The sequence below is a fragment of the Syzygium oleosum genome, unplaced genomic scaffold (genome assembly GCF_021117445.2).
Source record: "Syzygium oleosum isolate NSW1041296 unplaced genomic scaffold, Sole_v2.1 Sole_v2.47, whole genome shotgun sequence".
NCBI classification, from domain to species: domain Eukaryota; kingdom Viridiplantae; phylum Streptophyta; class Magnoliopsida; order Myrtales; family Myrtaceae; genus Syzygium; species Syzygium oleosum.
The window spans coordinates 2,116,955-2,141,267 of NW_026607531.1; the positions used below are offsets into that span (position 1 = coordinate 2,116,955).

The 24,313-nt window shown below is 41.9% G+C and overlaps 2 protein-coding genes and 2 pseudogenes across 2 annotated transcripts; 2 read left to right on the forward strand and 2 right to left on the reverse strand.

Moving 5' to 3' along the window:
* The first annotated feature begins 579 nt into the window (after positions 1–579).
* On the forward strand, positions 580–4,654 carry LOC130136649 (probable disease resistance protein At4g27220; annotated as a pseudogene).
* Positions 4,655–9,774: 5,120 nt separating this feature from the next.
* On the reverse strand, positions 9,775–13,050 carry LOC130136651 (uncharacterized; annotated as a pseudogene).
* Positions 13,051–22,075: 9,025 nt separating this feature from the next.
* Positions 22,076–22,495, forward strand: LOC115668699 (uncharacterized). The gene has a single exon (XM_030590107.2). The coding sequence runs from the start codon at positions 22,076–22,078 to the stop codon at positions 22,493–22,495; it is 420 nt and encodes a 139-aa protein (XP_030445967.2).
* Positions 22,496–22,716: 221 nt separating this feature from the next.
* LOC115668700 (uncharacterized) lies at positions 22,717–23,193 on the reverse strand. The gene has a single exon (XM_030590108.2). The coding sequence runs from the start codon at positions 23,191–23,193 to the stop codon at positions 22,717–22,719; it is 477 nt and encodes a 158-aa protein (XP_030445968.2).
* Positions 23,194–24,313: the final 1,120 nt, after the last annotated feature.

Here is a 24,313-nt window from a genome sequence, read left to right on the forward strand (position 1 = left end):
AAAAAGCGCCCAATTTATATGACAAAATGTAACAAATATAAGATCCATGAGAGTCGTTCTCAACTTTCCAACTAATCTAAATATTTAAGCTAATTATGCCCTGACCATCCACAAGTTCTTCCAAGCCCTTGACCCAAAACTTCTCCCGTTAGATTTTGATTGATGATGCCTCATTATTTAAATCTAAACTTTTATGAACCAAGTAAAATGCATCAGGTTTATCTAAGAATTTTTCGTTAGAAGGGTAGGTATTGCTTGCACTCGGCTTAAAATTAGCAAATTAGAATGATGATTCAAAAAGTGATAGAAAAAAAAAAGGCTATTTCGTCCCGTTCGTTTTACTGGCATGAAAATTGCTTATTGACTTTCTCAATCTGGCCAAAAGAAAAAGACTTTCTCCTAATAATAATTTGAGATATTATGTGAACTTTACAAAAGTAAAGAAGCAAACAAAAAATAAGTGGATAGTATTCAAACACCTAATGAAAGTTTGACACATGGAGGAATTGTCCCAAAACATGACAATTCACAATCATGGGATAAGGTGCACGAGGGCATTTGTGCAATTGAATAGGCGCAATTTGGTCTTTCCGACGAGTCAACGTCAATGGATCGCCCACTGGTTCATTTCTCTCTCTCAAGTAGCTTCAACTGGGAATAACTTTTCTCACATGTGATTCTTATCTTGCCAATCTCAATCTCAGCAGAATCAGGTACGCGAGATGTTCCTTCTCTCTCTCTAAATCTGCGATATGTTGCTTATGGGTCTGTATTTTGATATTTTCTTTTTCCTTTTAGTTCTTTCCTTTCTGTTGCCTAAACCTGTTCTTGAAAAGATCCCATCTCCACTGCAAGATTGCTCTTCTGATTTTCGATGAAATGATGGTCGTATCGCAAAGGATGCAACTTTGCAGCTTGAACAGCCGCCATCTTTTGCCATCTTATAATATCTAATGGTCTAAATTTATCTTCTTCTGAATCTGTGGGATCTTTCGAATTGAACACAATGGATGTTCATGTAGAACCTAACATTTCTTCTTGTGTGTGTGGGGCTAAGTAGGCAACTTCCTTTTAAGCACCCAATTATAAGATAAAGCTCTTGTTTCGTTTGGTCTAACTTTTCCGATGCCCATTTTTTGTGGAAAGGTGACATTTCAGATTCAGTGTGTACTTGAGCTGAACCAAGAACTGCAAGGTTGTGGCTGCTGTGACATCTCTTATTACTTTGACTTGCCGTATGCTTTTATTACATGTAACATGTCATCATGCTCTAGTTTAGGTACCAATCATTCTTGACAACATAGGTTTGCACATATGGATTAGATTCACTTAGACTGGAATTGAGCTAAATGCAGAAGTTTTAAGGTTTTTGTTTTTGAGACATCTTCGTTGAAGTCTCTGAATTATTACAAAACTTTATTTCCTTGCTGTTTATAGTGATGTTTTCCTGTACATTCACTCGATAAATGTAAAGTCGAGCCTTTTCTTTTTCCTTTTGTCTGAGTAAGTATTATTACCGACATCTCATGGCTTTTGTTCTTGTGATAGTCATGGTTGAAGCAGTAGCAACTGCAGCAGCTTCTGCAATAGCAGTTGACGCATACAAGGAAGGGCGTAGCATTTTTCGCTACATCAGTAAAAAAAAAGAGTATGCTGACAAATTTGAGGTCAATTTTAAGGAGTTGACCAAACAAGCACAAACGCTTTCTAAAAGAAAGAAAATTGTAGAGACAGAAATAAAGGAAAAAAAAGATGAAGAGTGAGGAATGTGAAGGTTGGATTGGCAAGGTCGAGGTGGCTGAAGAAGAAGTGCTCCAATTGGACAGCAAGTACAAGAAAGAAATCAAGCATGCTTGGAGATTCCCTCGGTTCTGGTCACGTGCAAACCTGAGCAAGCATATGGCCAAAAAGCGTGAGGAATTACAAGACCTGATAAAAGAAGGAAAGCTTGATAATCGGTTGGTAGCTGAAAGACCCCCGGAGCCCGTGATAGTCATAGATGCCCCTAGGACCGAGGGTAAGCCTTCACTACACGAAACCGTTGAAGAAATATTGGGTTTTCTGAGAGAGAGAAACGTCAAAAGGATCGGACTCTGGGGAATGGTTGGCATTGGGAAAACCACAGTCATGCAGAATTTGAATAATAATGAAGAGGTTAAGAAAATGTTTGATATTGTCATTTGGGTATCAGTGTCGAAGGCGTGGAGCATTGAGAAGGTGCAAGATGCAATCACACAACGTTTGAAGCTAAAAGTGGAGGGTGGAGTCAATGCGGTTGAAACTGCTCAACTTATATCAAATGAGTTGGGAGGCATGAGGTACTTACTTCTCCTTGATGAAGTTTGGGATCCTCTCGATCTACATGAGATAGGTATTCCTAATAATGACAAGGACAGCAGGGTGGTAATTGCCAGTAGATTCTTCGAGTCGTGCCGTAAAATGAATGCCGACGAGCTTGTCCATAAGAAGCGTTTATCGAATTCTGATGCATATAAAATGTTCAAAGAAAAAGTCGGTCGAAGTATCAAAAATCCAAACATCATACCAATGGTGAAACTCATGGTTAGAGAGTGTTCTGGTTTGCCACTATTGATCGATAAAGTGGCTAGGACTTTCAGGAATAAGAAGAACATTCACCTCTGGAGAGATGGATTGAGAAGCTTGCAAAGATGGTCCAGTATCCAAAGTGAAGGCCTAGATGAAGTGCTCGAGTTTCTACAATTCTGTTTCGAGGATTTAGATGAGAAGGATAAAAAGGATTGCTTTCTTTATGGAGCATTATTTCCTGAAGAGTGCGACATATTTGTGGACTATTTGATGGAATGTTGGAAGGCAGAGGGATTTCTTCAGAACATGGATGAGTTTAGAGATGCACGCGGTAGAGGGCATAAGATATTGGAGGATCTAATTAATAAATCTTTGTTTGAAGAAGGTGCGATGAAGGAACATGTCCGAATGAACAAAGTAATTCGTAATATGGCGCTTAAAATCTCATCACGAGGCCTTGACCATAAGTTCTTGGCAAGAACATGCGAGGGGCTAAAGGAGGCTCCAAAGGAAAAAGAATGGGCTTCTGCAAGTCGAATTTCTTTGATGGATAATGACTTGCATAGTCTACCAGCAACACCAAATTGCATAAATCTTTCGACTTTACTCCTGCAAAGAAATTACAATTTGATGTTGATCCCAGATAACTTCTTCTTCTCTATGCAAAGACTCTGAGTCTTGGACTTGCACAGAAGTGCGATCGCATCCCTTCCACCTTCTTTGTCTTGCTTGACTGGTCTCAGGGCACTCTACTTGAATTCATGCACGCTTTTAACAGAACTGCCTTCAAGCTTAGGGGCACTGGTGCATCTAGAGGTACTAGACATCCGACGCACCGGAATCATCTCTTTACCTATTAAGTTAGATGTTTAACACAGATGAGATGTTTACGGATGTCATCGTCAAATTTCGGCACCGGAACCATAATATCCGAGGTGATTTCAAGCCTTTCATTATTGGAAGAACTCATCATCGATGTAGACCCGAACACTTCGTGGTCTGATCAGGTCGCAAGGACTATCATGGAGGAGGTTTCTATCTTGACACGGTTGACTTTGCTAACATTTTCCTTTCCTAAGGTGGAGTGCCTTGAAATCTTCATCAGATCAAGCCGTGTGTGGAAGAATGTGCACTTCACATTCCAATTTTCAGTCGGTATTTGCAATTCGGTCAAGCATCATATTCTTGATTATTTTGAATATCAATCGTGCAGGTTCTTGAAGTACGCAAACCATGAAGCCGTACATCCTGTGATCTTAGAAGTACTCACTGAGACCAATGTATTTGAATTGATTGATCACAAGAATATATCGAGCTTATCAGATTTCGGCACTAAGAACATGGGTAATCTGAGAGCTTGTTCGGTGGAGGGATGTGAGGATATCATATGCATTATAGACGGCAACGTAGCACCACATCCTACATTCCAACGGCTAGAGAGAATGGTTATAAAGAATGTCCCAAGTTTGCATTGCATTTGGAATGGTCCTGTGCCCGTGGGAAGCTTAGGTTGGATGACTAGTTTAACCTTGTACAATTGCCCTAAGCTGAAGAAGATATTCTCAAATGGTTTGATTGAGCAATTAGCCGAACTTCAGCATTTGAGTGTCGAAGAGTGCTACGAAATTGAGGAGATCGTCATTGAATCCGAGAATACTTCTTTGGACCCAAGAACGCTTCCAAGACTGAAAAAGCTAGTACTTCATGATCTTCCAAAATTGAGGAGCATTGCGCCGGATGACTCATTGATTTGGCCTTCTCTAGAGAGAGTGGAGATAACTTCATGTGGATCCTTGTCGAAACTTCCCTTTTGTGGGGAAAATGCTATCAATCTAAGATATATTGGCGCCGAGGAATCATGGTTGCCTACATTGGTGTGGCAAGACGAGGCCACCAAACAAAGGTTAAGGTCTTTGTGCAACTTCACTCCGTAACTCTTTGCTTTTTATTCATCTTGTTTGTTGTGATTGGAAAAAAGACCAGAGATCATGTATCAAGCCAGACTTTCTCTTTAAAATTTCTTTGCGTGTAAAATCTATGGCTATTGGTCGTGGTATCACTGGTATGAGGTGATGAAAATAATAATAAGGACAATTCTAGTTTTGTTTTTCTATGATCAGTCCACTTGGTTGCAATATTAAGCTTCTTTAGTATTGTCAAACAGGAGTTGGTTCCCCCCAGGAAATAGTGAATTGGATGTAGTTTCTTCTCAATATCATGCGAGTTGTATATATTGCCCGTTCGTCTACACGGCTACAATCTTTAATACAAAATGTAAAAGTGACTTTTGAGCATTTGATAGGTTTTATTAGGATGAGGGATGAAGAATTGTGCAGGGCATACATATTATGTGAATTGAGGTCATAATAGTTTGCCCAACATCTTAATTATGTCCATGTTGCTGCCTGCCCCTTTTCTCTTCCTTCTGTTCTTTATTTCTAGTGTACTACATTATTTTGAGTTTAAAGGTACCAATTATGTTCCTTCCATTCTTTTTTGCACTTTGTGGGTTAATGTCATATTTTATTGAAACTACAGTGAATCATTAGAGTTAATCTGCTTTTATTTTATTCATCACAATCGAATATATGTCTCTTGAATTTATTAAAGTACACTTCATATACTTATAATTTTATGTTGTCTATTTACAATTTCCTCTTTAATTTTTTTTTGTCTTAATTTTTTTCTCTCATCTTAATAATTATCACATCCTACCTTGAAAAGTCTACAGACTCATCGATTTATGGTGGGATAATGTCGTTTCTTTTCTTAAATTTCATATCATATCCCGAAAGTTAGATGCCCGTTAGACGTTGGAGAGAAATTGAGCGCTCCTCAACTTGATGAATGAACCAAACCCAAAACAAACGGGTTTCGCAGTGTGACTGATATAGTAAACTTGCCGTCTCCTCATGGAATAGCGAATTAAATATGTGTAGCTTATTTTAAATGTCACACAACTCATTTTATCGACATGTTAAAATTGCATGCAAGTGATGATAACCAAGAAGGAAATTATGGCCGTTTCAATAATAAATTCTAAAGAAGTATTCCATTTTACATCAATATTCCCGTGAACTCATTCCCGGTAAAAGCAGGATTCTTGGTGATGTCTGAGATAGAAATATGTTCTATACTCGGTCATCGGCCTCCAAAATTTCACTTCAATAAATTCAATCCCTAAATTAAACTCCTAAATCCACAATCTGCTCTGCGTCATGCATTGACCCAGGGTAGGAAAAGCATGGAGGATATGCCCACTGTACTGTCGAATAATCAAAACAGCCTCCTCAAAAGTTCCCATGGATGGAAGAAGCGTCTCTTACAACCGGGGAAGACACCAACCGCTGAGGATGGAACCTTGCTCGGTTGCGATGTCTAGCCTCTCTCCTTGAACTTGGCCGACTCCGATATGAGATTTGATATGAGATTCGATGCCATGTCTAGCCTCTCTCCTTGAACTTACTCAGTTGCGATGTCTGCTTGCCACATGAGGGCTCGGAGCATTACGATGGAGCTTCGACGAAGACGTATTGATCTTCTGCCATCGGAGGGGGAGATACTTCTCGGGGATCTGGAAGCAATTCCCTACCGAGAGGACTCGAAGCGCATGCCGGTACAGAATTCCAGAAAACTCGAATAGATGGCACGCTCTGTGGATGTTGATCTATTAACATCAAATAGACAATCTCAGGTAAGAGCACGGCTAATAAGAAATATGGAGCATAGTAATAATAATTGCGAGTTTATCTGTCAATATTTGTATATTATGAAAGTTTCAAGTGTTTCGAATAAAAAAAATGTTAAAATTACAAATAGATTTGACCGTTCGACATGTGCTCTTGTACTAAAGTAACCAAACCGTTGGTCCTATCTACAGCTACACACATCCATGATTACTTGGCATGACAGTAATTTTAGAAAATTAAATAACTAATGATTGTGTTATTTCCCCTATAAGTTCCTATTAAGAAAAATAAAGTCTGCATTAAATGATAGAAGAGAAATCTATAGTTTCGGCATCTTTGGGACCACATTTCGAATTTTGGTACTTGTTCTCTGCCCGTTTGCTGATTATTTGCTAGATTTAGCTTGGTTTATGACTTTACTAGGTCTTTTGAGAATAACTATGCCAGATTCTCATATAGATCAACTTCTACATATTTCTTTCTAATTCTTAAAGATGTATCTAGGTTGGTTCACACTTTGTAGGCTTTTATGGCCTTTTAGCCCCGGTTGGAAAAATTACCAAAAAAGTCATAAATCTATTGCACTTGTGTCAATTCGATCATAAATCTTTTAACAATTTACCGATATACTCCATCTGATCAATTTTGGCCGGAGATCATTGATATGGATGCCGGCCATCCTACGTGGCATGGCCGGCACTGATATGAACAATTTTTTAAATTTTTTTATTTTATTTTTTCTGATTTTTTTATTATCATTTTTTTTTCTTTTCCATTTCTCTTCTTTCCTTTTTTTATTTTTCCCCAACCGTGGGCAAGGTCGTCCAAAAAGAAGAATGATATTGAGCCCGAAAAATCTGTCCAATCTAGACTTTCAGGTGAGAGCAAACCACAAAAAAAAAAATACCTTTAATTAACCGTTATTGATCTTTTAAACATACTAAACGTGATCTTGACGTGGAAATTGCAAGCAAATATATCTAGATTTCCTCAATTTTTTTTCACTAGAAAGCATCCAAAATTTCCTTTTCTTTTTCTTTGGCCTGTGGCCGGTGCTCGGTCATGGCCGGCGACCGGCCACGAGGGCTGACGAGGGCATCACAGCCCTCGCCAGAGGCCATAACGTCCTTGCTATCGGCCGCAAGCTAAAGAAAAAGATAAGGAAAGGAAAAAAAATTCAAAAAAAATTATTAAAAAAATTATTCACGTCAGTGCCACATAGGATGGTCAATGTCCATGTCAACAATTTCCAACATAAGACCGGATGGACTCAATTAGTATCAATGTGAAAAGGTTTAGAACTAAATTAGTTCAATCGAAAGATTTGGGGCTGAATTGGTACTAATATAATAGATTTATGATTTTTTTAGTACTTTTCCCGAAGGAAGAGCTTGGGGAGCCTTCAAACACTTCGGCAACTTCACTCATCCGGGGACGAGCTTTTGGATCAGGCTAAGGCAGCGAGCAACCTAACTGCAAAGCAATCTGGGTACCATTTTCCGAGAAACGATCTCCAAACCTTGAATCTAGCAATCTGTACAAACTTCTCTCCTTTCGTAGATGTGACCTAGCCCATTCAACAAGGTTACGTTCATCGGTATACCGATTTGTGCATATGACTCATAGGCTCCGTTTGTTCTGCGGAAAATATGACGATCCAAGAAACAATTTTCCAAGAAAATGATACAATTTTCTAGTATTCGGCTGTAATCTGAACAAGAACCGGAAAATATTTTTCGCCGTTTGGTGTGGAAAATCTGATTTGATGTTCTTCCGTGCACTACTTTAAGAAAAAAAATTAATATTTTAATTTTAAAATTAAAATTTTCTTTTTTCTTTTCTTTCTTTTTTTCCCTTTTTCTCCGGCTAGTTGCCTGCTACGGCGATGGCTGGCGACCGATCATTAGCGAGCTCTAGCCTCGCCAGATGCCGGCGAGCCTTATCGGCCTATGGTGAGGCTCGACCTCGCCTGTGGCTAGTCGTCGGCCTTCGCCGTGGTCGGCAACCGGTCGAAGAAGAAGAAAAAAGAAAATTGAAAAATTATAATTTATAAAAAGAAAAAAAATAAAATGAATGTTAAAAAAGATTTCCTCTTTTCATTTTTTCCGTCGACGGAAAATATTTTCTTTGACTTGTTTATTTTCCTTAAACTGAACGCCAGAAAATCCAAAAAACATTTTCTTGAAAGTTATTTTCTGCGAAACAAACACACCCTTATTCTAGTCAGAATTTCTGAAAATACCACACCAAAACCATGGACATCCTAACTTGAATGCGGTAAATGTGCAGTCACTAGAGAGTAATACGTAATATAAAAGGCTCAATTGCTGCGGATAGAAAGCTATCAGTCATGAAATTATTAAAGTCATTGGTGGCATAGAAGTGTGGCATTTCCGAAGTACAATGCACTTCATTCATGGACCGTCATGCCATGGCATTTGCTCCGGCGAGGTATTGATTTACAGCATGATTGACATGAAATTAACTAATTATTCTGTCAATTTTGAATGATCGCCTGCTATTAGAAATTGTCATGTCAAGGGAATGCATTAACTCTTAATTATTGGATGTATAAGATACACCGTCGCCTTTTTTAATAATTTCGAAGTTAAATTTGGCTACTCATGAATGATATATACGAAAGTATACGAAAGTAGTAATGAGAAAACAAACAAATCATGATGTAATTATCTGGTGCGTGTAGGACAGACAACTACCACACTCAATGGAAATAAACCGGCTACTCCGACATACTCTAGATATTCCATTTGGACATACTCTAGACATGTCCAAACATTTGGCGTTGAAGCACATAAAGAAAGAATTTTAACTGTGAATCAATGTTTCGGAAGTCACAAATGATAGAGAAATAATCGAGTATTTGAAGGACGTAGCGGAAATTCCATGTATTTGTGATCACTTGCCGGCGAGGCGTGATTAACGTGGATTATGAACTCGCCGGATTCGCACCCTCAAGATCCAACTTTCATGTATTTGCGATCAGTGCTTACTCATTTCCAGAGCCTGAGCGCGCCGCGGCGACTAAATCTAGATCACCTAGGAACACCAACTCATTGGGTTCCAGCAAATTTTCCAGGTTCCTCCCAGGCAAACGGTACGAGAAAGAGGAGATATGTGGTTGATTGGCAGATATGGGGACAACATCATTTGGTTGACCACATACAGGACTCAAAAACAGAAAAAAATGTTGTAGCTTTTAAGCATGATGTGCAAGAACTTCAGCTGATCGTACCATTCCTGCAAATTGTGGCCGAATATGAGTACAGATCAGAGACATGGTGAAAAGTAGGCATATCAGTATATGACAGTCGCTCTCACTCTTTGGTCGCGATTGATATCTACCTAATTGAATTCGGTTCCTAATCATACATGTTGTGAATGAGGTGTGAATGAGGTGTGTAGATTGGGGCTGGTATCTGCTTTTCTGTACGATGGGATAATTTGACATCCAAAATACTACTGAAACCACTTTTTTTGCCGGTTACTTGCACATTTCTCATCCTCAAATTGCTCGGACTAACAAATGCATACCAGTCCTCATGTATTTCGGGTCAATATAGCCTAATGTTCCCATGACACAGGTGAAGAGAGAGTTATCTCCCTTGGGAACAATGTTCGCAAGTCCAAAACCAGAAAGCTTGGCATTGCAGTCCTAAAACAGATGTCGCCACAACTTTTGCCATATACGGCATCTAATAGGATATTGGAAGTTGTAAAATCACGACATATCACTGGCCGTTCTACTTCCTCATGAAGAAAAGCAAGACACTCTGCAGCATCCAGCGCTGGTGAAAGGCTCTGGGATTTTGTCACTAGCTTTTGGAGATGAAACTAAGTTAATCTCTATATCACAAGTGGTTGTAGATGTAACCCCGGAGGAGCAGGCTGCTCTTTGCTTGTATCATTTGTAAAGCCACGTACAAGGCCAAAACCACCTTCACCAAGAAGACTTGCAGCGCTAAAGATTCTTGCAGGCAACTTAAGATCATTGAATAAGGATTTCCACAGCCGAGGAGCCACTTTGGGTTCCCCCTTTGAGTTTATAAGTTGAAGGGCTAACAGCCGCATTACCAATGGTCGTAGATGATACCACAGGAGGAGCAGGCTGCTCTCTGCTTGTATCCTTTGGAACACCTTGTGCTGTTTAAATACAAAATCAGCATATTAGACAAAACGAATAATCACCAATTTGGGTCACTTGGATGAACAACAAGCACCAAGCCACTTCATCTAAACAGGAATTCAAAGATGAATTAGCAAATCTGCCAGTTGGCCCTCGCACGTGTTACATTTCCAGTTCAAGAAAATATCCACGCCCGAATAGAGGAGGGTATGTAGCAACCCAGGTGGATATATGTGGTTTACAACAGATAACTTTGACAACATACTTCTACTTGCAAGATAAGCAGCAATGACCACCTGATCTCTTGATATCGACTAAAACAATTCTATGCAATTATGACAACCTCATTCTACCGGATACAATCAAATCCTCAGCGAGCTTCACCAATTTCAGCTCCAGTCATCACATAACCCCACTCAATGCTTAATTAAACACTTAAGATTTCTCCACAAGCAACTCAGAATGCTAAAATTTCCCTTCTACCTGATATACAACTTTCTCAATCTCTGAGGTGCTGAACGCTCACTTCTTGTGGTATCGGTATCATACCCTCAACCTTTTTCTCTATATCAGTCACAAACTTATTTCTTCCTATGAGATACACCACTGTCATCACCCCTTACTAGATGATCTACAACAATAATACCAGAGGATCCATTTTGCATGCTAGTCTCCCTCGCCCTTATAGCTTAAGCCTTTGCTTGGACTTTGCAACATAAACTTAAAGTTCATTCCTTCACCAGACCAAAAACAAAAAGTATGTTCCTTTCCTCTTTCGCATATAGTACCTCCAACAAACACAAGCAGAATTTTACAAAGATCTTCACATCATCAGGTAAAAAGTAAAGTATTTCTTCAAAATCTGAAGCAGGAATTCCAATAACCTAACCAAAATTGACATCGATAACAACTCCCTAAGCACTCTAATGAAGAGATTCTCCCACCAAAAAACAGTAACAAAGCCAGGTATTGTTAAGGCACTCTTCAAGCTTGAAGCATGCTTACAGTGGCATAAATAAACTAGTAATCCAAATCAGTGCACACTAATGCTGTGCCACCATTTTATTGTGTACACTGAAATACATATGCATCAGAAGAAGTCAGTTCTGAAGATAACAGTGGAACTGCCAGAGTTTTGTACAGTTAGCTGTCACTGCCTCGTTCGTAAACATTTCATCAGTAAAAGATTAGATATTCAATTTGAAAGAAGATTAGTGTTCATTCAGATAAGTGTTGACTTTCCAATTTTTCTCTTCATTAAAGCTGGGCCTGCAGCTTTTAACTTGTTCAATCAAATGTATCAAGTAAAATTGAAAGAAAAAGACGTGCATCATTTCAAATGAACAATGCTCTCAAGCTGATTATAGCCCTTGCCTTAAGTCCCTGTCAGATGATTGCAACTGATCTCATCAGTTAATGGACTCTTGAGATTGGGACAATCGATAATGCTCAATTGTTCCAAGTTTGGTGCAATGCATAAGCCATTGGAAATGCTAATGAGTTCAGGCAATGCAGATAAGGATATCCTTTTCAACTTGGGGAGGAGGTATGTACTCTCGTAAATAGAAGTATATTCACACCTCACTAAACTTAAGACCAGAGGGCAATCTTTGACTTTGAGCTCTTCTGAGTTATCAAGGTTTTCCGGTAGGCCAGGTGTGAATACAGTAGTCAACTGTGGACATGTGAGTAAGGCCAAGCATTTAAGACAAGACAAGCATCCTTGATGCAGTGGCATCTCATAAATGCCCCTCAAACTCTTCATACCATATACATAGAGATACTCGAGTGATCCAAGAAACCTCTTATCATCCTCCCATGTTTTCCAATACAATTTCACTGCTATCGGCTTCATCGTACTTGTCAGTTCCATCCACAATAACCTGAATCTCATTGCACTTTCCCATTATGCAGCATTTCAGTTGCTCCATGTTCTCAATCCCAATATCAGAAAACTTAGTGACATCCCTATGGCGGTCTAAGAAAAATGCAGCAGTAAGCCGGACCATCTTCTGGATATCTATGGGTACTCCCACACCATTTACATATTTCATGGATCTATCCCAGTTTTCTAACTCAAACTCAAGATCCTCTGGGAGATGACACATTATGCATTTAGCACGTTTGCCAACAACAAATTTGAAATGCAACAACGATCTAGACACCTTTGATGTGCCAAACCATTTCCTTAGATGTTCCACTTGTCGAAAGTACAGTTTAAGTGTATCCAGCCTCATCAAGCCACAAACATCGTCAACAATAGCTTCCGCAACACTTTCCCACCTCTCATCCTCTGGATGTACATCAATACTTAGCTCTTCTAATTGTGATAGGGCAGAAATAGTGCCTTGACGAATCAATGCATTCGCTTTTGCAGATTCTGTGCCACAATATATGTGTGGGCAAAAAGATACTTCTAAGAAAGTGAGTTTTGTTAGCTTCACAACCTCCTTTGGCAGATCCATGATCATAGTCCCTTCACGATCAAATACCTCAAGCTGCTGAAGTTCTCCAATTTTTGGATGTAACACGCTCAATACCTCACAATCAAGGACTTGATCCGAGTTCGGGATAAATTCAGGTTTTCGAGAGCCGGCATGTCATCAAAAAAAGACGGACTAACCGTTCTGAGCTTGCAATTTCTATTTAGAAACGGTACTGAGAGTGCAGGACACCCGGGATTCTCGGGTAACTCACTCAACTGATGTTCCATCGAGTAAATCTCTGTGAAACTCTGCCATTGCATGACCCCCGGAGGATCCATCAGTCCTAAACCCGTGCACATAATTACTGTTCTGCTGTCTTCAGGTGGACTGGATTCGATGTCATTACAACAAATCTCAAGTTTCTCTACCTGGTGCGTTAGCAATTTCCGACTAAAACTGACCGAAATAACTAAATTAGCACAATCAAAAGGTTTATGACTAGAGAAAAGTGTCAAAAAGTACTAAACCTTTTGCATTAGTGCCAATTTAGTCATAAACCTTTTTTTGGTGCCAATTCAGTCCTAAACCTTTGTCTTTGTGCCAATTCAGTCCTTCAGACTAATCTTGGCCGAATATTGCCGACATGGACGCCGGCCGATCTACGTGGCACCGCCGGTAATGACATGGACAACTTTTAATAATATTTTAAGATTTTTCGATTTATTTTTTTTCTTTTTCATTTTTTTTTCTTACCCTTTCTTCTTCCTCCGGCTGGTCGTCGAAGGCCAGGGCCGTATCACCCTGCCGGCCATTGGCGAGGCTCGCCCTCGCCTGCGATGGCGAAGGCAAGCCTCTCTAGCGGCTGGGCGAGGCACGACCTCGCCGGATCTAGCAAGGTTGGGCCTCACCCATGGCTAGCGAGGCTCGACCCTTGCTAGATTCGGAGAGGGCAAGCCTCGCCCAGCCTGGCGTGAGGCTCGAGCCCTCGCCGGATGGCCGCGAGGGTGGCCTCGAGCTGGGCTGGGCGAGGCGCGACCTCACCAGATTTGGCAAGGTTGGGCCTCACCCTTGGCCGGCAAAGCTCGACCCTCGCCAGATCCAGCGAGGCTTGAGCCCTCACCGGATAGCCGTGAGGGCGGCCTCGAGCTGGGGGTCGAGCCTCGCCGCGCTCGCTAGTGGCTGGCAGGGCGGGGCTCCCTAGAGGCCGGCGACCAGTTGGAGGAAGAAGAAAGGGTAAGAAATTTTTTTTAAAAAAAAATCGAAAAATATTTAAAATCTTATTAAAATTTGTCTACATCATCGCTGGCGGTGCCATATAAGCCGGCCGGCGTTCACGTCAGCAATATCCGCCCAAATCAGCCGGAATGATTGAATTGGCACAAAGACAAAAGGTTTAGGACTGAATTAGCACCAAAAATTTTTTTTGACCAAATTGGCACTAATGCAAAAGGTTTATGACTTTTCTGACACTTTACCCTTTATGACTAAATTGGCATAAGTGCAATAGATTTAGAACTAAATTGGCTAAATTAAAAGGTTTAGAACTGAATTGGCACAAATGCAAAAAGTTGAGGACTTTTTTGATAATTTTCCCACGACTAAGGTTTCCTATGGTTGGCAACCTTAGATCGCAATATAAGGATGCTTTCAAAAAAAGAGAGGGAGGGAGGCAACGAACACAAGCAACTAGATGGTGAGTTCATGTTGCTTGAAGTTTTATAAAGTACTCTACTAGTCTCATGAAGCGGTTCAATCGAAACTTTTGGCTTATGCAAGTTGCCCATCCGAGAGTAGTTGGTGAGACTGTGAGAGTTGAACATATCATCGCTAGCTCTCAAGCTAGAAATCCTTGACGTCCAACCAACCTTGTTAACTCTAAGGATTATATGTACAATTGGGCATCATATGCCAAATAAAGCATGTCAAGGACGCTTGAAAACCTTGTATATTCATCAATGGGAAACGTCCATCTGTGTGTGTATTTGTGGGTGTGTGAACCCGAAAGATATACTTTTTCTAAGGTCAGTGATCAAGTAGTAAATGCCATAAGTTCAACCAACACTCAAGAGCTCCCCCACAAAAAGAGGATGGATAGATGTGAAAAGCATTTTTTGCTGTATACGTAAATATCATGCATGGGATCTCCTCATGAGAGAGAGGGAGAGAGAGAGAGATGGTCTGGGGGACCAATATGGATCATAGCACTGTAACTTTTTTGATGTTGTTGCATATTCCCGTGAGACCAAAAAGAGTGACTTCTTTTCGTTAACTGCCTTTCGTCCACTAAATAGTTGGAGCTCAGCTCGCAGCAACAGTGATGAGGATGGAAAAGAAAGGGAGGAGGAATTGTCTTAATCTCGTCATCGATTCATCATCATGAACATCATCAAAGCACCATCAGAACGACATTGCTTGAGAGAGAGAGAGAGAGAGAGAGAGAGAGAGAGAGAGAGAGAGAGAGAGAGGGTTATCATTTTTGCATGTGCATGTGAGTATAATGAGTGCCAATGTCAGTCCATGCATGTGAATTTGTGGGGATTGTAAACAAGTGGGGTATTCGTTTTAGGGTGCGTTTGGCAACCATTCTGTGCCCGGGACTGATTTTGCTAAGAAATAATTCTTTTTTATTCTGTACCCCGGAACCGATTCTAAGCATTTGAAGGCGTTTGATAATAGCCCAAAATTTCCATTCCTGGAATAGAAAAAGAACAGAAATACGTTTAGTAAGGCGCAAAATTTCTTTTTGTTAATAATATTTTAATAATACTTTTTTAAATATTTTAATGTTTCTTTTTACTTTTCTGTTTTTTTTTCTCCTCCTTCTTGGCCATGGCATGGTCGCCGGCGAGCGCAAGGTCTGGACCCTCGCAGCCTCGGTGAGGGCCGCCCTCGCCCAGGCCATAAATGGCGAGGGCGGCCTCACCGGCCTTTTCCAGCCCTTGCCCGAGCCGGCCAGGGCCGCCCTCGAGGCCTGCAGCCTGGGCGAGGGCCGCCCTCGCCAGATCTAGCGAGGGCTGGATTTTTGCTGCCACTCTCACCAGATTCGGCGAGGCCGGCCCTTGCCCAGGCCACGAGCCTCGAGGGCGGTCCTTGCCAGCTCGGGCGAGGGTTGGAAAAGGCTGGCGAGGGCGACCCTCGCCCAGGCCGCAAGGGTCCAGCCCTCGCCTGTGTTGCCGGTCGCCGGTGGCCGGCCAGGCAAGAAGAAGATGAAGAACAGGAAAGAAGAAGAAGGAAAAAAAAAATTTCTTTTCCAAATCTAATTCTTGTTCTTAGAATCCAGAAGCTACTTTTTTTTTGCTTCTTAATTCTGTTCCAAAACTGATTCTGGGAATAATTTTTTGCAAATTTATGCCCGGGAATAAAAAGTTTACCAAACGAATTTATATTCCAAAACTGATTCTGGGAATAAAAGAACAGAAATTTTCACTATTTGGCAACTTGCCAAACGGGTCCTTAGTGTCGCTTTTGCTTTTGTTTAAAGTGTTGAAAGCGAGGGAAGAGTGCATGGCGACTCTCTTGCTGCTTGCTGCTGCTGTAAATTTGTCAGGGTTTCGTCTTTGATTCTTGGGTTGGAGTGCATGTGTGTACTTTGCTTCCGATTTCATTTTTACTTCCTTTTGCCCCATGTGAAAAGCCCATCAACCCAACTTAGTGAAACATAGGCAAAAGAATACTATAAGTGCCATAAGTTGTGTACAGTGCTCACTTTGGTGCCAAAATTTTTTTTTGGATCACTTCAGTGCTAAAATTTTTGAAAAACTATCACTTAAGTGCTAAAATTTTTGAAAAACGATCACTTAAGTACCAACTCCGGTGCCGTACACAACTTTTCGCCGGAAATCCGACGTGGAATTTTTTTTATTAATTTATGAAGCTGGCGTGGCTAGCCGGAGTTGGCACTTAAGTGATCGTTTTTCAAAAATTTTAGCACTGAAGTGGTCCAAAAAAACTTTTGGCACTTAAGTGAGCCGGCAAAAACTTTTGACACTAAAGTGAGCGCCGTACATAACTTGTGGCACTTATAATGTCATTTTGCCGTGAAACATGCTATCATGATATGAGCCCCTTTTATGTTTTATGCGATTTCTTTTCTTTTGTATCGATATCTTTTCACAATTCACCACAGAAAAGAGCTGGATGCAGTACAAATCTTAATAAAATGTATTGAACAATGTGACGAGGTTTAATTGAATGTGGAATAAGTGACATCCGGGAGTTGGATAATCGATTTCCTTGAAACTCCAACAAAAAATTACCACATCATTAAATAATCAAATTTTAATAACGTTTCTTTGTGTATATGTTGCATTGCCCAACACGGAAATTCCTAAATTTATAGGGGAAATGTAACCGAACCGGTGACAATCACAAACTCCATTGATTGGCAAATGGGCTCTCGTTAGCCGCCCTGAGCACCTTTAAGTGTTCAAATATTTAAAATTAAGTAGGATTCACCGATAAATGATCATCGTTATAATTTCAGATTTGGCGTAATTGGGTAGAATATTAAGAGATTTATAGCTCAAGAACCGAAGGTCACGCGTCTAAATGCCATCAATTGCATGTAAACTAGGGTTGTGCAAGAAAAAACCCATGAAACCGGCACAACTAGATGTGGCGGGATAAGTTTCAAGTAGATATTAGAGAGCGCACGGTAGGTTTTAAATTTCGAAATCGCCAAATAAAAGGTTGTTGACACCTAAATTTTGCCTATTCATTTAGGATTTAATTGCATGAAAATTTAGGGATTGATTTTTAACCCCTAAACAAAAATATTCTCATTAAATTCCATGGCACATAGATATTATGTGCCTTTGCATTAATATAATTTAGTTAAACATGTTTTCCTTTTATTCTATTTTATTTTTATTTTATTAAAAAAAAAGTCATTAGAAAAATTTAAAAAAAAAAGAGAGAAAAAAAAAGGAGACGCTATCTTCCCCATAGACAGGCGCCCTCCCCTCTGCACACTTACACCCAAAAAGAAAAAGGTGTTCAGCTTCGGAGAAAAACAGAGAAAGTAGAGAGGAGTGAAGGAAGAAAAAAAAAACAAAGAAGGAAGGAAAAAGACAAAAATGATGAATGAAGCCTTTTCCTTTCTTCTTCCCGGACTAACACAAGGAGATTTGTTTCTCTCTCTTTCAACACTTTCACAAATAAAGAAACAAGTGAGAAAGCACAAGAAAAGGGGGCTGCATGTTTTCGTGAGAAAAAAAGAGAGAAGAAAGCAGAACACGAAAAAAAAACAAGAAAGAAAATGGAGAAAAGCTTTACGGTCCCGAGGCTTAAAAGAAAAAGGAGAAATCGCAGAGAGGAGAGCACCAGATCGAGAAAGGAAAAGCCAAAGAAAAGACAAGAGAGAAACACTTCTCTCCAGAGGATTGAGACGAAAGCCTTTCTTTCTCTCGCTCTCTGGTCTCCATCCACGGACACACGAAAAAGGCAACACGATAATCTGCACATGAAAAGGGGGAGTCAAGATAGAGTTTGACTGGAGAGAGAACGGGGAGGATAAAGCTTGATGAGCAAGAGAAGAGGAAGAGGACGGAGGGGGGAGTTTTTGAAAAGGAGAAGAGAGAGTTCTGAGAGAGAACTCGAGAGAGCTAAAGGGGGGGATAGGAGATGGAGGAGAAAAAGGAAGAACATGGAAGTTACCGAGAAGAAAAAACAGAGACAGGGAGGACAGTTCAAAAAGAGAGAACAGAGGTGAAACCGTGAGAGAATAGAGAGCGGGGAGAGGGACCAAGAAAGAAGAAAAAAAAAAAGGGAGAAGAGTTAACAGGGAGGAAGGTCTGTTTTGGTGGGGGGCTCCTTGAAACCAAAGAGAGGGGGGGAGCTTGAGGCACGAAAGGGAAGAAACAGATAAGAAAGAAGAGTTGGATAGGAGATGGAGAAGGAAAAGAGAGATCTTTGGGGGAGAGTAAAAAAAAAAAAAGGCACAAAAGGGAGAGAATAGAGAGTAGTCAAAGAGAAAAAAAAAAGGAGAGAGTTTCAAGAGAGAAAGGGGAGACCGAGAGAAAGTTGAAGTGAATCGGAGAGGCTCGAGCCTCCTCCGCTCGCCGGAGGACCGTCTGAACCATCGCCGAGCCCCCCCAGCCATCGTGCCTCGCTCCGGTCGACCGCGAACCAGGTGGGTACTTGCTCAGGTCCCCCGTTTTTGCTACCCCTTCCCCCGCCTCTCGGGTGCCTGGCACACCGAGCCTATTCGGTGGTCGCCCGGCCCCGTCGACGGAGATAAACAGTTTTTTGGCACCCAATGAAGTTGTTCTAAGTGTTATATGTTGAAAATCAACCGTAAACTTCGTCGAAATCGGATCTGGGATCCCATCTTTCAAACGCTCCTCACATGTTTGATGAAATGCCCGAGTGAGGACTGAAACTGAAAAAACACGAAAACAATCCGTAGAACCTTTGATTTATGCTTTATTCGTTGGAGATTGATGTTTGGTCACTGACTCCTTGATTTCGTGTGATTTTATGGCATGTTAACTCCGGTACGAGTCGACCATGTGTACATTCCGTACCCGGGAAAGCTTTTCGTTCTTAGGAGCGATGCCGCGGTTGAGGCCGCCCGTTAGTTTTCGATCTTTCTTTGTTTGTCCGTATGTTGGGTTGTTTGGTTTTAGCATGTTTCTTTGGGGCCGAACGTTGGGACGGTCGGAAAGTGTATTTCGAGTCGCCGGCGAGGAAATGTGGTTTTTCTCCAAGTCGCGGGGTGCGGATTCTTGGAACATCGACCTTCGGCGACGGCGTAAGACCAGCGTCCGCCACTGACGTTGGCGGCTCGAGTCGACGGCCGGCGGTGGGCTTCCTCGGCGATGGTTATCTTCGGTGATGTCTCGATGAGTTCTTGGTTGAAGAAGCAAAGGAGAAAACGTTCTGGGGAAGACGTGCATGGGAAAGGCACGAAGGGGATGAAGGGTGCGTTTGGTACAGCATTTGGAATGCTACTTTGGAAATGCAAATGCCTTTGGGTGGAAGCCCTTTAGGAAAAATACAAATGGCGTTTGGTAAAAACTCATTTGCAAAGCTATTTTGACCCAAGTGGTGTTTGGTTAATTTTTTTTACAAATGGGCTTTGGGGGGTTTTTTTTAAAAAAGGCAAAAGTACCCTTCGCCAGCTCCGGCGAAGGGCTACGGCCTCCGTGAAGGGCTACGGCCGCCGGCGAGCCCGGATCTGGCGCCGGCGCCGGCCGTCGTCGCCGTCCCGGCCGAGCGACCCCCGGCGAGGACAGCCGACCTCGGGCGACGAGGCTGAGGTCGCGCGACCTCGGGCCGACGGTCGCACGGGTCGCGCTGACCCAGCCGACTGGCCGTCCCTGGGTCGCGCTGACCCGAGCCGACGGGCCGCCCTGGGTCGCGCGACCCAGCGGACGGCCCCTCGAGGGTAGCGCGACCCCAGGGCGACGGCCGCCCTGGGTCGCGCGACCCCAGCCGGCGGCCGCTGGGTCAGCGCGACCCCAGGCCCGGCCGCCTGGGTCAGCGACCTCGGGCGACGGCGGTCGCCCGAGGTCGCGGGACCTAGCGGCCGCACTGGCGATCGCCCAGACCCCGAGCGCCGCACTGGGCGATCGCGACCGGCGGCCGTCGCACTGGTCGGGCGACCTCGCCGGACCTTCGCAGTCGCGAGGCCCTTTGCCCTCGCGGAGTCCCTTTGGTGAAGAAGATGAACAAGAACGAGAGGGCAAAGCCGGAATATTGAAATTTGAGTGAGGGTAGTTTGGGAAGTATAAAAATGATTTTGGCATTTGGTTCAAGGCTGAAAGTCCAAAGCTAGTCGATCGATTGGGCTTTCAAGATTGAAAATGCTAGTTTTGAGCATTTTCAATGCTCAATGCTAACCGTTTGGTTCAGCATTTTTGGGAAGGGGCTTTCGGGGCTGAAAGCCCCTTCCCAATGCTGTACCAAACGCACCCGAAGAAGAGTAATAAAAAAATAGAAAAAAGTAAAGAAACAAAAGAAAAAGAAAAAAAGAGAAAGGGGAAAATCAAAAGAAAAAATTGAAAAGAAATGAAAATGGGGTCCCGGGTAGGGTCGGAATTTCGGGTCAGGTGTCGGGCGGATCGGGTCAGGGGATCCGGTCTGAATCCTTATTTTATTAATAAACATTAAAAAATTCCAAAAAATAATTAAAATATTAAAAATTCCAAAAAATTCGAAAATGTTAAAAAATCTAAAAAAAGTCTGAAAAACATTAAAAAATTCAGAAAAAATTCTAAAAAATTCAGAAAATTAGGAAATGTCCAGAAATCAGTTTTGGGCTTAATTTCACTAGATTTTAGGTTAAAAGCTTAAAAAATGAGAAAAACCTCTAAGAAATTTCCAAAAATCGAATAAGCCATTAGGGCTTTTGATTGTCTTTTCCTTTCTAGAAACGATGCTAGGTCGCTGATTGTTTATTTTCTTTATGATTATCCAGTTGCACACTTTTAATATAATGATTGTTATTTTCTATTTTTAGAACGATTAGGTGAAATCTTAACTTTTTCGATAGGCTGCCCAATACATTAGTTTGCGAGTGATCAAGTTTAGGTACCTAAAGGGCACTAGTAGATCGCTAGTGTAATCAAGTCCCTAAATTTTAGAATCTCTGGTTTTCGCACGTATCAAGACGACACTCCCGCATCTCGGTTAGGGTTTCTAGCCGATCTTTGATTATGGCTAGTGGCAACTCCAATCGAATGCTTAGTTTAGACAATTCTCGTCGCATGAGGTATGAGGCTCGGGAGCCCCTCGGTCTTTGGATTAATGAACTATTTGGTTCCTCATTCGAACGAATCAATTAACATTCACATCCATTGACAAATACCTCTTGGCCTAATCCGATCAGTTCGGGAAGGTCGCGACAAAGGTATGTTCCAACTAGACAATAAAATCGCTGCTCACCGTTGAATGGCCAGGAACCCCCTTTGAGAGTACCAATCGAAACTCTGTAAATTTATTGCCGTTTCTATTTTCATGTTTATGACTGTCATAAACATGAAAATGGCAACAAATTTATGGAGGTGATATAAAGAGAACAGTATGGCCTCACTCGAAAAGGGATTGCATGTTTAATTTGCTAAAATTAAGAAACTGGAGGTCTTGTCTGAGCGCATTTAGCAAAGAGCAATCAGATTCACAAGCCCTTGCTCCTACGTTGGTTTCATTGTAGTTTGTAAGAAGTCGCAGTGCACTGTATTTCACTATAAAAAGCACAACCCGAGTATTATTCATGCATCGTGCTCTGCTCTCTCTGTCTCCTTTAGTCTCTCTTCTTCTTCTACACCATGTCTTCGCACGGGATATCGATCATCGATCACGAGATCGAAGAATACACCCACAACATATACACTGTAACCTTCCACGACTACAGTATTCAGACCATGGTCACCCACTCTCATTCCATCGCAACCGACTGGCTCACGTCCTGCAGCTCTGAGCTCCGCGACGTTGGCTCGTCCCGCAACTCGGGGCTCCACATCATCGGTCCGGACATCGGATGGTTTCCCAACTTGCATGACCAAGACAACCCAGTTGCACTCCTGCAGATTGCAGAGGGCACGCGTTTTCTGATTTTCCTATTTCAACATGAGTCTAGCATCACCCAGTCCCTCATCGATTTCCTCGGCAACTGCTCCTACGTCTTTGTCGGGGTTGGAATCCACGATAACGTCCAGAAGCTGGTCAACCACCACGCCTCAATGTGACCAACGTGAAGGACCTGCATGACTGGGCGCGTAAGGGATATTAGGGTGGGAAATAGAGTGATCGGGCTGAAGGGCCTCGTGTAGGAGATATTAGGGTGGAAAATAGAGAAGCCGAAACGGATTACCTTGAGCCAATGGAACAAGTTATGGCTTACTAGTGCGCAAGTCCAGGCTTACTAGTGCGCAAGTCCAGTACGCTTGCGTGGACGCGTTCGTGTCGCTCAAGATCGAGGCCCTTCAGCCCGATCACATCCTTCCGCCCAGTCATGCAGGTCCTTCACATTGGTCACATTGAGGCCGTGGTGGTTGACCAGCTTCTGGACGTTATCGTGGATTCCAACGCCGACAAAGACGTAGGAGCAGTTGCCGAGGAGGGACTGGGGGATGCCAGGCTCATGTTGAAATAGGAAAATCAGACAACGCGTGCCCACTGCAATCTGCAGGAGTGCAACTGGGTTGTCTTGGTCATGCAAGTTGGGAAACCATCCGATGTCCAGACCGATGATGTGGAGCTCTAAGTTGTGGGACGAGCCAACATCGCGGAGCTCGGAGCTGCAGGACGTGAGCCAGTCGGCTGCGATGGAATGAGAGTGGGTGACCATGGTCTGAATGCTGTAGTCGTGGAAGGTTACAGTGTATATGTTGTGGGTGTATTCTTTGATCTCGTGGTCGATGATCGATATCTCGTGCGAAGACATGGTGTAGAAGAAGAAGAGAGACCAAAGGAGACAGAGAGCAGAGCACGACGCATGAATAATACTCGGGTTGTGCTTTTTATATTGGAATACAGTACACTGTGACTTCTTACAAACTACAATGAAACCAACGTAGGAGCAAGGGCTTGTGAATCTGATTGCTCTTTGCTAAATGCGCTCAGACAAGACCTCCAGTTTCTTAATTTTAGTAAATTAAACATGCAACCCCTTTTCGAGTGAGGCCATGCTGTTCTCTTTATATCACCTTTGTAAATTTGTTGCCATTTCCATGTTTATGACAGTCATAAACATGAAAATAGAAACGGCAATAAATTCACAGAGCTTCGGTTGGTACTCTCTGTCGCGGCCTACCTGAACCGATCGGATTTAGGCCAAGAGGTATTTGTCGATGGATGTGAACAACGATTGATTCATTTGAAAGACAAACCAAATAGTTCATTAATCCAAAGACTAACGCACTCCCAAGCCTCATACCTCGTGCGACGAGAATTTTCTAATTTACGCATTTGAATGGAGTCGCGCACTAGCCATGATCAAGGGTTGGCTAGACACCCTGATCGAGACGCGGGAGTATCATCTTGATACGCGCGAAAATCAAAGATTCTAAAATTCGGGGACTTGATTACACTAGCAATTTAACTAGTGCCCTTTCGATACCTAAACTTGAATGCTCGCAAACTAACGTACCGGGCAGCTTATCGAAAAAGCTACGATTCCGCCTAACCGTTCTAAAAATAGAAAACAACAATCAATATATTAAAAATGCGCAACCAAATAATCATAAAGAAAATGAACAACCAGTGACCTAGCATCGTCTCTAGAAAGAAAAAGTCAACCAAAAGCCCTAAAGTAAAGCCCTAATGGCTTATCCGAATTTTGGAAATTTTTTAGAGGATTTTTCTCATTTTTCGTTCATTTTTTTAAATTTAAAATCTAGTGAAATTAAGCCCAAAACTGATTTCTAAACATTTCCTAATTTTTTGATTTTTTTGGAATTTTTCTGAATTTTTTCTGAATTTTTTTAAATTTTTCTGAGTTTTTAAATATTTTTTTATTTTTTTATTTAATTAATTTTTTTGGGATTTTTAAACATTTTCGAATT